General features: G+C 43.6%; 1 protein-coding gene across 1 annotated transcript in view; it reads left to right on the top strand.

Moving 5' to 3' along the window:
- E2F4 (E2F transcription factor 4) overlaps nt 1-7,332 on the top strand; it is a 471,886-nt gene extending 464,554 nt beyond the window's left edge. Inside the window, exons 8-10 of the mRNA XM_069653900.1 lie at nt 3,241-3,288; nt 3,696-3,740; nt 4,677-7,332. Of these exons, the coding sequence (XP_069510001.1) occupies nt 3,241-3,288; nt 3,696-3,740; nt 4,677-4,792 (209 nt within the window). The 3' untranslated portion in view covers nt 4,793-7,332. The remainder of the gene's footprint in view (nt 1-3,240; nt 3,289-3,695; nt 3,741-4,676) is intronic.
- Nucleotides 7,333-15,389: the final 8,057 nt, after the last annotated feature.

Here is a 15,389-nt window from a genome sequence, read left to right as displayed (position 1 = left end):
TTGGAAGGCAGAATCGACCACTGGACGAAGGAACGAAAGACTAACTTGACGAGGACACCTGCTGCAACTCCTGGACTATTGGTGCTGCTGTGCTGAAACTCCAAATTTATATCGGCATAGAAGTCCCTGCAAGGACGACTTCTCCCCTTGAGTTGGTGGGACCAATCGACTTCAAAGTAAGCCACCTGGACATACTCTCGGAGCTGGTTGAATTTCCATAGACCTACTGCATGCATATACCTTATTACAGGCACTAGAACATGAGATGTGACTGACGTCAACAGCAAAAGACACACAAAGACAGGATTGGAGCCAGGTAAAGAGCTACATTATTCAACTAATACTGAGATGATTTAGGTGAATAACATAAATAGCACAAGCTTATTATTTATCAGGACACCAAGGAACATGATGGTTGAACGACTCATCATAGGAAGACAGGTGAGCACCCAGCACCTGTCGACCACAACAGTAATGAAGTATCATACGTACTTATAGAAGGGTACTGACAGTGTCCCTTGCCCATTTTTTACCCCCATTCAGGGTACACACAAGTCTTGCCAACGCCTGACAACCACCCGGAATCCTCCCAAGACTAGGGCGATAAAACACTAATGAAAAATTGGCTTTCAATATGAAATGCTTTGACTAATGCAGGGTATTTATAGTCCTGAAGAAAGCAGATAATAATCATAACCGCTGAAACCGGTCGACATAAGAAAGATAGGCTAGAGGGTGATGACCCAAGCCCCGAGACCCACTACGAGTCAGTTGTGGGCCCGGTAGAATACCATCATCCTAATCCCATTTTAATGAGTGGCAACAAATAGAGTCATTGCTGTCCACTGTTTTAGGAAACTCAATTGACACCAATTAAGTATTGTCATCAATAAGACACACCATCTTTGTAGGCGATACGAATAAAATATATTTATCGACCTCCAAAGGGTGTGCACTTCCTTTTTAAAGACGCAGGAAAGTAGTAAGAGAGGATAGGGCTAGCCTTTGCATTTTCCCCTACCCTAGACAGGCGATCTACCAGCGCTCTCTAGGGTAAACAAGAGACACACTTAGGGACAGCAAGATGCAATACACAGGGAAATCTATGTAGATGTAGGGACCTAGACCATGAGGAATAACTTGTTAAAGAAAACGGTTCTATCTATCCTTGGGCAAGGCCAGACTGGCACACGCCTCGATCAAGGTACATCTGGCAGCTATCTCACGCTGCACCAGGTCTCCAGGAAGGTCACATAGTCAAAGGACTTTTTCAATCTTTCCCGCCGGTGAAGGCTCCTGCCCTCCCGTGGGATCTCAACGTGGTTCTGACCGAGGCTCATGCGAGCCCCCTTTGAGCCTGGGCATCAGGCCCCTCTCAAGTTCCTCTCGTAGAAAACGGCTTTCCTTGTGGCCATTACCACTGCCAGGAGGGTGGGTGATATACAGGCCCAATCCTGCAAACAGCAGTAGTTGACTTTCCACAAATCAAGTGTGGTCCTGCCCACGATCGCTGCGACGGCAGCGTTCCAGGTTGGTGTGCCCCTGCCGGACATCTGCAGGGTCGCTACATGGAGGTCCATGCACACCTTCACAAAGATCTACTGGGTCTACAGGGATTCCAGGGAGGAGTCCAGAGTCCGCCAAGCAGTGTTACGCAACCTGTTCGCTTGAGGGGAGTCTGTTCCAGAGGTAAGGGTGAATTGCTTCTGTTGAGCCTTGCCACCTCCTGTGGTTGTGCAATGGTGTACTGCTGTGTATTCCTTTATTCATGAGCATGTGAATCTATGCCAGACCCCATGCTGGAGAAGGAACAAGTTACTTACATGTAATTATTGTTCTCCAGCATGGGTCTGGCATGGATTCACATGTGAACCCTCCCTCTGTCCCCTCTGTGGCTCTTCTTGGTCATACTGCCACTTTCAGGCTACCAAATCTGAAAATGGCTGCCAGAGGAGGGGCTTAGGGAGAGGACCGTCATTGTATGGGGGCAGTATGACCCAGAGGACAGTGATTGGTTTACGGGAGAAATGCAGTTTGTAAGTGAAAGTGAAACTGTTTATTTTACTGAGGGTTCCCAACCTGATGACAGGGAATATTCATGAGCATGTGAATCCATGCCAGAACCATGCTGAAGAACAATGGTTACAGGTAAGTAACGTGTTCCTTATTCTATATTTACTTCAATTTCTTCCAATTTGGAATATCACATGATCCTTTTTAAGAATGTTCAAACCTTTTCTGATTATTTTCAACTACACTATACTTTGAAACATGATCTCATTTCTTATTCAGATATTACCTGTATTATTCAGTATTTGTGCCTAAACATGTTACATAAGAATGGGTGTTATTAACATGGTTCGTTATTAGCAACAGTTTAATTTGCTGTCCTTTATAACTGGGGATTTTTTGTTTCAGTGGTTTAGATGTTTTTCTAGCTTGACATAGTACTGGTAGGGATGGAATAATTTGGTGGTGTGGAAGGGACAGGAACTATGATGTTCTAGAGAGACTGCTTAAGTCTTGGTTTAGGAAGAATGGGGGTTGACATACATTTTTGTTTCTTCCCACTTGACCGTTCTGACATGCTTGAGCGTATATCCAAGAGAACATAGTACTGCCAACACTATTTCAACAGTTTTCTCATTTTGGGATGAAGGGGGTGAGGCTCTACTGTCACCTAGGTAATATGAGATATTGATATGCATTGGCCTATCCTCATGCCATGGATGCTTGTACAGTCAGGGAGTTATTGCTCCGTGGATGCGCGCATGTTAGCATTTCTCTTGTGCCATCTATTATTTTAAGTGGAATTCTGTCCCAACCTGTGTCCTTTTCAGTAGGGATATCTCGGGCCTTGGTTGGGAGGACTTGTGTAGCTAATGACTCATTACCTTTGGGTAGCAGCTATGTACACTGTTTCTCCGCATAGTTTTTTTTAAGGGCAATATCTTCATTGTTTTCATCATTTGTACGGTTTGTAATCTGAGCAGAGAACAAATGGAGCCACGAGGGATTACCCTACTTTCACAGAGAAAGCTGTGCTCTCTCAGTCATAGACGAGCTTGAAGTCAAACCATAGTCCTGGTTTGCAGTCTGGCCTTCCATACAACTCTCCCTCCACACCCGCTTCACCCGATTGAAAAGTGTTTTTGTTTGGGTTTATTAAGGCTAATCTCTTGATGGGTGGTTGGCAGATCTTCCTTACTGTTGCTAACTAACCACTCTCTCTCCTTTCAGCGCTGGAATTTCCCAAAGACCTATCAGAAATGTTTGATCCAACTAAAGGTTGGTCCTCTCAATGTCTTTCCTACTTCCCCCTTACTCCTCCAACCCCCCCATCTCTCTGTTATCAAACTATTTATTTCAAATGTTTTACCCTTTATTCATGATCTCTCTCCTCGCCCACACTAAAATTATGCCAAACACCTTTGCACATTATCAGCCCCTCTTGTCCCCCCTTCAGATCCAGGTCTTTCAAGTGTATTATTTGTCTCTTTCTTACCTCCATTTCAGCCCATCCATTCCAGTATCGCTCTATTACTTCCTACATTGTCCTTTTCATCTCTGGGCATGTGCAGCAGTCAAAAATAGTCTCTTTCTATTTTATTTGTTTGGATATCTGGCTATCAGACTATCATTAAATATGATTTGAACAAGAACATCTCTCACAGGTTTGTTTGATTGTTTTCCAGAATGTATGACTTCAGACTTGTTAGAAGAGTTGATGTCCTCGGAAGGTGAGTTATTTTGCAATCCTTTGTATGCAGTCTTCCTCTCATTGCCATGTCTTCCTTGTGCCTTTTTTAGTAGCACCTATACCAATGGGGTATTGTATTCTGTCTCCGTTTAGGGTAATTTAATCCAATTTAGGGCACCATAGTAAACAGTACAGGAAAGGTGTGAAGGGATGTTATTGGGTAGGGCAGAAGGTATGCCAGGAAGACACGCTCTAACATTAATGTTACAAACTTCATTTAATCTGGAGAGCAATTGCAGTGGCAATAAACTAAGGTTGTTGAATACATTTAGTGTATAATTTGAAGAAAGGCATTTGGAGGCATATATACTTGATGGGGTGGGCAGAGATTAGAATTAATTAGTGGGTGTTGACCGGTTTGAATGTGTTTGTAAAGATAAAAGAAGCAGTGTTATGGTAGATTTGTCGTTGGTCTGGGAGTTATAATGGGAAGCGGTCATCTGGCAAAAGGGATAGTTTTCATTGTCCAATTTTTAAAAAATATTAGTGATATGTTTTAGACCATCTCACTTTGTGCTTTTTTATTCATTGCTTTTCTGAAATCTTCCACATTTTCTGCATCTGTCTTCCTGTATCCCTCCCTTAACTTCCCCTAATTTCTCTTTCCTTCACAATCTGCTTTGTCCCTTTTTATCTCCCTTCTTTCTCAAACGCCTGTCTGTGTTGCTCAGTTTATTACTCTCATATATGCATTTTCCCACTTTCCGTCCTCTTCCTCAACTCTATACAAACAATGATGTGCCCTATTTGTCTATTTCCACAAATTATCTGCATCTTCCCCTAACCCATTTGTGCTTGTCTTTTAAATGTTATCTCCATCTTTGTAACTTTTGACTCTTCCAATGATATCTCCCTGTGTTTATGGCTCACTCATATCCATCTTAATCACAATCTTATCTTGCTACTCCCTTCTCAGTCTTTGCCCCTCTGCTCCGACTATCACCTCCTCCTGGAGACCATGACTACATCTACAACTTGGATGAGAGTGAAGGCGTCTGCGACCTCTTCGATGTACATATACTCAACCTCTGACCTTTGAACTATGCCTTTTGGCTTTGTAAATACAAACTGTTTTAAAAAACTTTTTAAATAAGATATCTATTTTTGGATTCCTCGTGTGAATATCAACCTAGCAAGGGAAAACAATCCTTTGACTTTTTGAAGATACTCAACTGGAGCGATCGATTGGGAAGACGTGTGCAGAAAGAGCCTAAATTTCATGTCTTTATAAAACAGGCAGAAATTGTTCACATTTCGCTCTTGGTTCAACAACATTTTACAGAAAACACGGTAACTACTCCCGATTCTCTGCTACAAATTGTTGACCTCCACAAACTGCTTACCCATTATGCTGTGTGTGACTATTCACTTGCAATGGCATGTCATAATCGTTCAAAGTGTGCTCGTTTTTCAAAACTTAAAAGAACAGCACACTCTTCTCTTGGCTTCATGAGAAGCATTCCTAACTGAAGATGGCTGCAATATTTTTTTTGTGCACGTGTTTCGTCTTTCTACAATTTAACGTTTTAATATTCACGCTGGCAGGATTTTTGCACAACAAATGCAGGAACTGTCCACCAATGGCCACGTGAGACATTGCTTTGTGCTTCTTATTGAAGGAGCATTTGCAAGGCCAGTCACTTTGTGTTTTCATGACTTGACAACTACAGAAGATGCTCAGGATTTTGTCAAACTTTTTCAGCAAGTCTTCAGAAACTGTATATGTTTGTCTTGGGATTCTCTTTTCACATAAGTTTACATCTGTTTGTAGTTTAACTTAAGTGTTACATCTCCTCAACATTCAGATGCAAAAACAACTCACAGTATGCAAGGACAGTAACATGTCTTCACAAAACACATCTTTCATTCATGATGTCCTCTTAGCAACCCACTTGTGTATCTTGTCCTCTTAGCAAGACCCATGTACAAACTGCCCAATGTGTGTGGCAATTCCTCGATTTGGACTCTTCATCTTGATTTCCGATTTTGCCAATTCTTATAGGTTTATTTCAGGAACTGCTTAAAATGTTCACTGTTCCATAAACTTATGTTGGGTATCCTGTTAATTCATTGACAAATTACTTTGTGGTAATTTACTACAATGTAATTCTGTCGAAATTCCATTAAAAAAATGGGTATTTAAGGGTTAGTGGGTAAAAAAAAGGGCGCAAGGGGTTGTAATGAAGGGAAATGGGAGCCATGGGGTGAGCCCCCAAAATAAAAAAAACAAGATGTAAAATATGGAAGGAATTACTTTGTAGTAAATTACTGCAAAGTAATTACTGTCGAAATGACATGGAACCTCTATTTTGAACACCTGATAACTTTGTTGGACAGCTCTCTACATTCAGGCAATAGGAGAAAGTACATGGTGTGAAAATTCAAGTATTGTATGTTGCATACTTTGCTCTGTCCTGCAATCCTATTGTGTAATGTTTTTGTGCTGCAGTCCTAGTTCTGTGATCAAATTGAATTTTATTGCATTGCAGTCCTGGTGCTCTCTGGTCGATTGGAATGTTCTATGTGTTTTGGAATTTCCCTCAGTGGTTGGATTGGAATTTCTATCCTAAAAAGGCCAACATCTGTTAATAAATGCCCAGTCACAAAATAGCCCAAATAACCAAACTCTTGCTGACCCTTTTAGTTACTTTTTTATATTTTTCCCAGGCTTTCCTTTGTGTTCAAGAAAGAACATCCTTTTTCCAGGTTTTTCTTCTCTTTTGGAAAATGTCAGTGAATTCATGTTGGAGAGAGACTTCTCAATCTTGCTGACAAAACACACCTTGTCAGGAAAAGTCATGATCCTGAGAGCTTCATGTTTTACTAACTTTAAGTTTTTGGTGCTGAAGCATATGTGTATAATGGCCCATACGTCAATAGAGTCAAATGTCTGTTGCCCTTTGATGCCTGCAAAAGGTTGTTTTTTGTTGTATTTAGGATGTTGCACATATCTATCTATTGGGTAACCTTTTGTGCACTCTCCTCGCTGTGCTGTAAAACCTGAACAGTAAGCTCCTCTTTGTGACAGCTACTTTATCAATGCCAATCCTATACATGTTAGCGCTGTTTAATTTTCTATTTAAAAGGTTAAACTGGCAAAGCTTCAGTGTGTCGTCTGCTCTCCATTGGGACACTCTTCGTTGGATGCAATCAACCCTTGCATAAAACCTTACTTCTGGTCACAGTTTAAAAGCACAAAGATTTGTCTCTGGGGTGCAACAGTTCCGCAAGCTTACTGAACTCGGAGGCCTTTGGAAAAATGTGTGACTTTACCACCAACCTGCACACAACATTTAATTACAAAATAGCATGTTCCGAAGGTTTAAATGTTTATTCATAAATGTTTTAAAATAGTTAATTCACTTTAATTTCGTGAACTCTAAGGGGTGGGGGACAAAAGTAGTTAATGCCAACTCAAAAGTATGGAATTAGAAATTAAAACGCATATTTGACCTTACTGGTTCATGCAGAGCACAGAAACAGCTGGACAACCGGGAGATGTATCACAAAGGTGTCCTGGAAAACCTGTGATTTGTTGTTAAAAGAATAGACTTCTTTTATGTTCAAAATTATCTCAATTGTTTTTACCTTTTTGTGCTTTATTCATCCTGATGTCCTGCTTTCTCCATCATTATAGGAACATCCTCTGGCATGGATGACGACTGCAGCACCGTTGACTTGCATGGTTCTGTAATTTAAGAAATCAAAAGACCTGGGTGCATGTGTGGTTCGACTAATTACCAGACACAGCCTATCTGCCTAAATAAGTCTATTATCTACCATACCATCAGACCTTTCTCCCTGCTTGCGGGAAGACTGGGATGGCACACTGGGTGGTTCTGAATGGTTTGTGTGCATCTCAGCCCATTTATTTTTTGTGATGTGCATTTTTTCAGTTGCTCAAACAGCTTATCGGCTTACAGAACTGCTGCTTATCTAACAGGTAAGGGGTTTAAGGAATGTGGAACTTAAGAATCCCATTTAACCAAAGCCGATTCCTTATGTTTTCAGTGGCTACCATTCCATGACATTTTCTGTTTTGTACTTCTTTCAGCTGTTTTTCAATAACTACCTTCCCTGAAGTGTGGATATTTTCAATTTCTACCTTGTCTTTTCTGGAATTTAATTTGAAGAAAGTCAAGAGAAGTAGCTATCTTTTTATACCACACTCACACCTGTAGTCACGTTTGTATTTCTTTCTGGTGTCCCTATGTGTGTAAAACGACTGTCCAAGCTGTTTCACTTTAGAACCCCTTTATCTATGACTGTTAGGCGCAAGTGCTTAGATTCACATGCGCCCACCCTTCATCCCCTCGTGGAGTATAAGGAACATAGACCTCTTACACCTTCTCTCTTCTGTACTCCCTCACGCTGACTATAAGGCTCCCTCACGGCAGAAAAAACACAACCAGGGGGACCTCAGCGCGTGAGTGATTTTGGATACACTACATGTCATGTTAGGGATAGTGTTACAGTCACGCCCATGTCGAGGTCCCCTTTCGATCTTCGAAAGAAAGATGCAATACTCCACGATTTCCACTAGATGTCGGACTATATGCACAGCATGTGAATCTAAGCAGATAAAATCATCAGAAATGCTATTATGGTGAGTAATGCATGTCATTCTTTGGGAATAAGACCAGGTTAGATATACTTTTAGAATCCAATCAGTATTTCAAGGGTAGTAGACCCAGACAGTCCTGCAGTGACTCACAGTTAAGAAATAGCTTAATGATGAACCAACCCTGTTACAAGTATACTCCTTGCAACATTATTTTTTAGAACTCAGTTCAGAGTTAGTAAACCATCTCATATACTTTCTGGAGAGGCCTTCAGCTACGATTTCAGAATGCACTCAGCCATTCAAGGAAAGTAAAACCCAATTACGCCTTTAAAAAGATCCAAAGTACTTCAGGGTAATTAATGGACCTTTTGAATATTTGGGAAATGCTCTAGGCAGTTTTTAGGGTAGGCACAACTCAATGCTACAAGTGTAGAAGAGCAACAGCTATTCAAACTGAGAAACAATATACTTTTTAAGAGGGGTTTCAAGTAACTCATGAGACTAGTATTAACTTCTCAAATGTTTTAGGTCTGTATAAAGCAGATCAGCGGGAGCAAGCCTCAATTACACTTTAAGAAGAACACAATGTTATCCAAGGTAGGTAAACCCTATTGGTAAGCTTTTATACTCATTCAGTTAAGCAATGATAATGCAGTACCAACACTTTACTTTTCAGAAGGGGTGGGAAACACCATTCAATTTAAGTAAAGCAAATTACATACTTTATAGAGGGCACAATGCAACTCAGTTAAGTATAACTTAAGGACACACTGTAACTTCTTCTTTCACAGAGATACAGTTGCCACACTAATTCTTTCAGCCAGTAAATATTTTTACACTTGTTATACTTTTCAAGACAGAAGCCTTCTCTTATCCAGTCCTTCCTAGTTTATTGCATGAGTTTTCTCAGAGGCAGAAGAGGGACCCAAGTGGTCGGCAGGTGTCATGGTCATGAGGTCTGGGGCAGAGGCATGCAGGGGTCGCATGCACAGGAGACCTGGGTGGACACTAAGGCGCCAGGCTCACGAACAAAAGTAAACAAGAACATCCATTTAACACCAAAAGGCTTTTATTATGGACATAGCACTTCAGATGCATTAACCTTGAACATTCCATCCATTAAGCAGGATGCATTAACCTTGAGCCTTCCATCCATTAAGCAGCCCCAAGTGCATTCTTGGGTGTGGCTGCTAATGGATTGCCTTCGCACGTGCCCACACTCTAGGAGTGGCAGGGTGTGGCTGGTAAGCCGGCCCTAATGGGCGTGCCCACGATCTTAACTATATAAGCTGCCCCGATCCTTGCGACAGACGCTTTGCGTTATTCTGCACTTGCAAGCAGCGTAACGCTCACTGTCGCCCGAGGTCAGACTTACCTTTGAAGATCCTACTTCCTGGACATCCTGTTTCCTGCCAGCATACTTACCAACTGGGGGAAGCTGTTCTTACCTGTACATCTCTTCGGCGAACCAAGTATTCATCTTAACACTTTCCGGAACGCTGAAATCTTCATCTTGGCACCGCAGCACGACACGCTCCATCGTCGACCGCAGCGCCTGCAAGGAAAAACCGAAGACAAGTTTAGAAATCGAGAAACAGTCAGTTTAAGGTTGCGCTTCGCCATCACTTACCTGCAGTCGAACATTGCGGTAGCATCCATCTTCCATCCAGTCACGTCTGATTGAGGCCGCATTTCCATCTAAGCGAAGAAACAGAAGAGAGACATTATTGCGGGCATAAATAGGAGCAACATATAAAGACATTAAACACAACGAACAGAATCACAAGAGCTCAAGAAAGACTTAACAATCATAAGGAAGAAGCATAGTCTGAGCTGGACTGTACTAATCCTTATCAGGGATCAGTGAAGGAACTAGATCCCATTCGACGCGCCCCTACCAGAAGTAGCAGGACGGAGAGCTTATCTTCCATAATTCACAGGTGAGCTTTATGGGCCGCGTATGCTCACAGAAACCGTACTTTGGGGTGAAGGGTTCGAGAGGTACAACAATCACAGATTGACGCACTCACACACTCTTATCTACATGCAGGAGCAGTATCACCACACACCACCGCTCACAGCTTTTCTACTGAGGCAGAGGCCTGAAAGGGGTGATTCAAGTTCAGGGAGGGCTGCAACCGTGCCCCAAAGCCTCCGCAGAGACCAGGTGAGCGTAACAGAGGGCCAGCAGTAGGCAGGTTGAGATAGTTTCAGTTGTAGGAAAGTCAAAGTTCTATAAGGCTCCCTTTGTGTTCCAGCAATACTCTCAACCACATGAATCACCCACTCAGCCTCACAGGATGCACACCAGACCTAAGGGGCAAGTAGTACCCAAGCCCACACAGTACCTAAGGAGAAATGAAGAGCTTCAGAGTGGATGCTTCAGGATGCATCAGCACAGGACCTGATCCCTGGATTCTTGGTCTGGAGACTAGAAGAACTGGACACTGGTTAGGAACTTGCAGCAGCAGTCGTCGCAGGAGAATTCCAGCAATGGGATTCTTCGTGTTTTCTCGCTGCTCTGTGGATTTGGCACCGTTTTACAGCAGCCAGATGAAGAACGAATTTTGCCAGATGGATTCTCTTCACTCTCTTGGTCCTGTACTCTGGTGAGGGGGGCTTTAGGGATTTACATTGTGTCTCAGAGCCAGGAGGAGGCCAACAAAGTTTCGGACAGATTCGGAAGACCATGCACCGCACAATAGCTCGAGGTCCCAGGGTATTGGGTTATTGCAGCCCAGCAAGGCCGCAGCACGTTGTGGGATGGCTCATAATTCCGGTCGTCTTGAGACTAGTAGATCCCACCAGCCTTTGAGTAGGAGGAGTTGCGTTTGGGACCCCCAGGTTGATTGGAAGGAAGGGTTACAGCATGCTCTGTTTACACAGCGGGCTATCTGGTTGCTGGAAATCGCTACAGCCGTCTTTTCTTCATCTTCCTCTTCAGTTTCAGCTCCGGTGGTCGACTTGTCAGCAGCTTCCAGGTTCAGAGTATTTATCAGGATCTAGAACACAACTTCGGCAATCTCTCCCTTCAGTTTACAGAAGGGGGCTGTCTGGCTGTAGAGTCAGGGCAGCCAGCCCCCCATTGAGACTGGGTTCCTTTCAAGCAAGGTGAAAGACAAAGGGCTGCAGAGTTTTGGACTTCTCCCTTGCTTCCCTGCATTCTCAGACACTATGGAGCCTTGGCAGGGAATACAAAGGATTCTCGTTGAAGGCGAAACTCCCACTGAGGTTGTTACTGCTTAGACTCTTATGGGAAGATCCCACAAACTAGAAGCAAACAAAAAATGCTGAAAAAAGGAGCCCACCATTTTAGCAAAATGGTGGCACTTCTGTGCATTACCAAGGCAGATTTAACAGCCTGCGAGTAAGGAGATTAAAAAGTTACTAAGGTAAAACCACTGCCACTCAAGTAAACTTGCAATTATAACAAAAGTGCTACAGGTAAGTTGCAAGGGGATACATTGTATCCCCCCAGCAGGGTTTCTTCGCAGCTGGTTTGGCTCTGTGGTTTTGGCACCCTTTTCAGCAGCCAGATGAAGAACGAATATCGCTGGACGGATCCTCATCACTCTCTCCACCCACACTCTGGTGAGGGGACTTCAGGGATTCAATTCGTCTCTGACAAGCCAGGAGTAGGCCACCAAAGTTCCGGACTTCGGAAGACCATGCACTGCACAATGGCTCGAGGTCCCAGGGTATTGTGGTATTGCAGCCCAGGAAGGTTGCAGCATGTTGCGGGATGGCTAAAAAAGCAGGTGGTCTTGAGACTAGTGGATCTCACCAGCCCCTGGGTAGGAGTCCTCACATTCGGGAACCCAGGTCGATTGGAAGGAAGGGTTACAGCAGACTCCGGTTACACAGCAGGCTTTTCGGTCACTGCAAATCTCTACAGCTGTCATTTCTTCATCTTCAGCTCCAGTGGTCGACTTTTCGTCAGCTTCCAGGTTTGAAGTATTTAACAGGAACTACAGCACAACTTCTTCATTCTCTCCCTGAATTTTACAGCAAGGGGTGGTCTGGCTGTCCAATCGGGACAGCCAGCCCCCCACTGGAAGCTGTTACCTTTCAGGCAAGGTGAAAGACAAAGGGCTGCTGAGTTTTTGACTCCTCCCTCGCTTCCTGCCTTCTCAGACCCTCGGGAGCCTGGGCAAGGAATCCAAAGTATTCCTGCCGACGACAAAACTTCCACTGAGGTCGTTCTCATCTAGAATGGCAGTGAAAGACCCCAGAAACAGCAAGCACAAATGAAATCGTAAAGAAAGGAGGCCACCATTTAAAAAAAAAAAAATGGTGACCCTTCTGTACATTACTGAGGCTGAATTAAAACCACTGCCACCAACCATTCATTTAAAACTAGCAATTGTAACAAAATGTTACCAGGTAAGTAAGAAAGGGGATAGATTGTGTCACAAGCACTCTAAATAAGGCGGGGTGTGCTGGCTCACTCCCCCAGTAGTAAAGAGGGATTTCCATCCCCTTTACATTTTGTGTAACTGTAGTTCACCCAAGTATAGGAAAGGGAAATGAACAGGGGAGCACAAAGGGACAACTCAGCCTAAATTCAAAAGTTGTAGCAAACGATAACTTCAACCATACACTATGGAGAGACATAGAAAAGTTACCCATAAAAAGGGTAAAAGACTAGTTGACAGGGGGAAAAAATTCCCCTTCAACTAGGGGCAAGGAATCTTAGTTACCAAGTCCAAGCAAAAAAGTTCTGGGGTTGACACAGGTCAGGAAGAGTTATCACAAATGAAAATCTTACTTAAGAATGACCATTCCTGTGGTGCACATATGCACTTGCACCATGTCTTGTTCTGAGGCACCTGCACACAAGCTGTCTACTGGGACAGTTCCTGTTGTACTCACAAAGATGTTTCTCCCGAGGTGTTCCACTGCAGGAGCTCAAAAGTATCTTGGATCTCTGTCACTTGCTCTGTCTCCAGGTACTTGCGAACCTTAACATCATTGGAGTCATAAATATCGTTAACATAAGTTGGTGTACTGTTGTCAGGAATTGTGTTTTGAGATTCGGAAGACTATTCAGACATGGAAGCCAGCACAGAATCGGGAGGCACAACAATTCCTTGGAGTACTTGCTGTCACGGACACGAGTGGTGCATGCGCCAGCTACGCAGCGCCGTACAGACGTCTGGGACACGTAGAATGCGCAGGAAGGAATAAAGTGACTGCAGACGGAAGAGGCTGCGTTCCACAGCAGTGAGTACTAGTTGGTCTCTGCTTGAGCTCCGTAGCTATTTTGTTATCCCATATTGCCACTTCTACTGGCTCCCTGGATTGCCTTAGCTGTAGGGGTTGCTTGTCTTAACTTCCTTTACCTGTCTCATGCCGGCTTGCCTAAACCCTACCAAACTGTTCCTGGATCTCCCTTGGCTCTGCTGTTTGTGTTCCTTGATTGATTACCTGCCTATTGGAACTACACTTGCCTGCACTAGTGCTAGCAATCCCTCTCTGGTTCTCCCTTTGCCTGCTGTATTGCCCACTCTCTTGCTGCCTAAACCTGCTCTTACATGTTGTCCTTGAACCTGTTTGTTCCTGAACTGGTCTTTCCTAGGACTTGCCTTGGAACTGATATTTGTTCCTCTGTGCCGTTGGGAGATCTTGGGTCCCTGCGTTTTGTTTTCCAAGTTGATTTCCTTTTTTTTTTTTGTCCTCCCGTACAGGCGGTTTCCCCAGAATCCTCCTTTCCGGACCTTCTGTGTCACAAGTTGCTTGGATTTTTCCTGTATCTGAATAGCTTGCGTGAATAAAGCATTTCTGCATTATGTCGATCCTTCAACTGTTTTGAAGGCTCCATGGTACTCTATCACTCTGTGATGCTGGAGGACTGCTCTAGTTGAAGAGGCTGGGCATCAAAACCAAAATACTCGCTTTACCATACTTATGAGATCGTCTTACAGGAAACTGCAAAAACCTAGCCCTCTGGCTTTGCTCCGAGGGCCTTCTTTGGAATAGGAGAATCCTGTCCTCGAGGGATTCCACACTTTGACAAATCTTCCAGTTGGACACATTTTGGTTTCTGCATTCAACCAGGTGCGGAAATCTAATGGATTCCTACCTGCTTCCGATTTCTCATTTTAAGAGATGCTTTCCATGCACAGACTGGCTCATAAACTTTCTCAGTAGCCACCACTGGGCCACACAAGCCAAATGACCCCAATTTCTTTGTTCCAGAAATGCTTGGTTTTATTGAACAGCCTCCTTCCTTTTAATCATGTCCTCTCTGAAGGCCTCTAGGTTTAAACATTGCAGGGACTGCAAGAGACAAAAATGTAGGTTTGCCAGCATTGGGTCCTTCATAGATTAGATTCTTTACTGCATGTTCAGTGCTGGGAGTCCTCTCCAAAGCACACATGTTTCTCGATGTATTCTTCAAGAATATTTCCACTTCAACTTTACATCTTCTGCAAGCTATAGATAAGTACTTTATTATTGTGGAGTTTGGGAGCGTCTACTTTCTTGGTCCTCCCCTGCGGTGTGGAGCACAAGTAGGGCACAGTCCGTTGAAGTGTGCCTTCCTCTCCTCACCATGACTGATCTTGGAGAGCCTTTCCAAACTTACTCTACTTAGTTTAACAAAAAAATACATCTCAGCAGAATATAGGCATGAGAGAAGTCTTTACTGCCTTTGCTCGTCCCACAACTTTGATTCGAGGGGATTGGGTCCTTCGACGTATTCCATATCTATGACATGTAATCATCACAGCTGTGCTGCTTTGGAAAATCTTCGACGTCTGCGTCCTGCGTCGATGACGTCGATAAGCCGCCCTCGAGGACCTCCTCCGACAGCCAACGTCACTGGATGTTATAAGTAGGACGCAAGACGCCCGTAGCCTCAGTTCTGTTTTTTCCGCTAACGTGTTCGCTTTGGAGATCTCGGCATGCCTGGACTCTTTGGAGTTTCTGTTCTTTCTCGGTTCTTCGAACCTGTTCGTAGTGTGAAGTACTTTCTTCGTGAAGATGTCTACCTCGTCTTCCACACTGCGTCCAGGCTTTAAGAAGTGCACGGACTGTGGGTCCAAGATGTCGGTTAGAGATTCA

Source organism: Ambystoma mexicanum, chromosome 1p (assembly GCF_040938575.1).
Source record: "Ambystoma mexicanum isolate Mex_15411 chromosome 1p, UKY_AmexF1_1, whole genome shotgun sequence".
Classification (NCBI taxonomy): domain Eukaryota; kingdom Metazoa; phylum Chordata; class Amphibia; order Caudata; family Ambystomatidae; genus Ambystoma; species Ambystoma mexicanum.
Note: the sequence above shows the minus strand (reverse complement) of the source record. Positions and strands in the feature narration are given on the sequence as shown.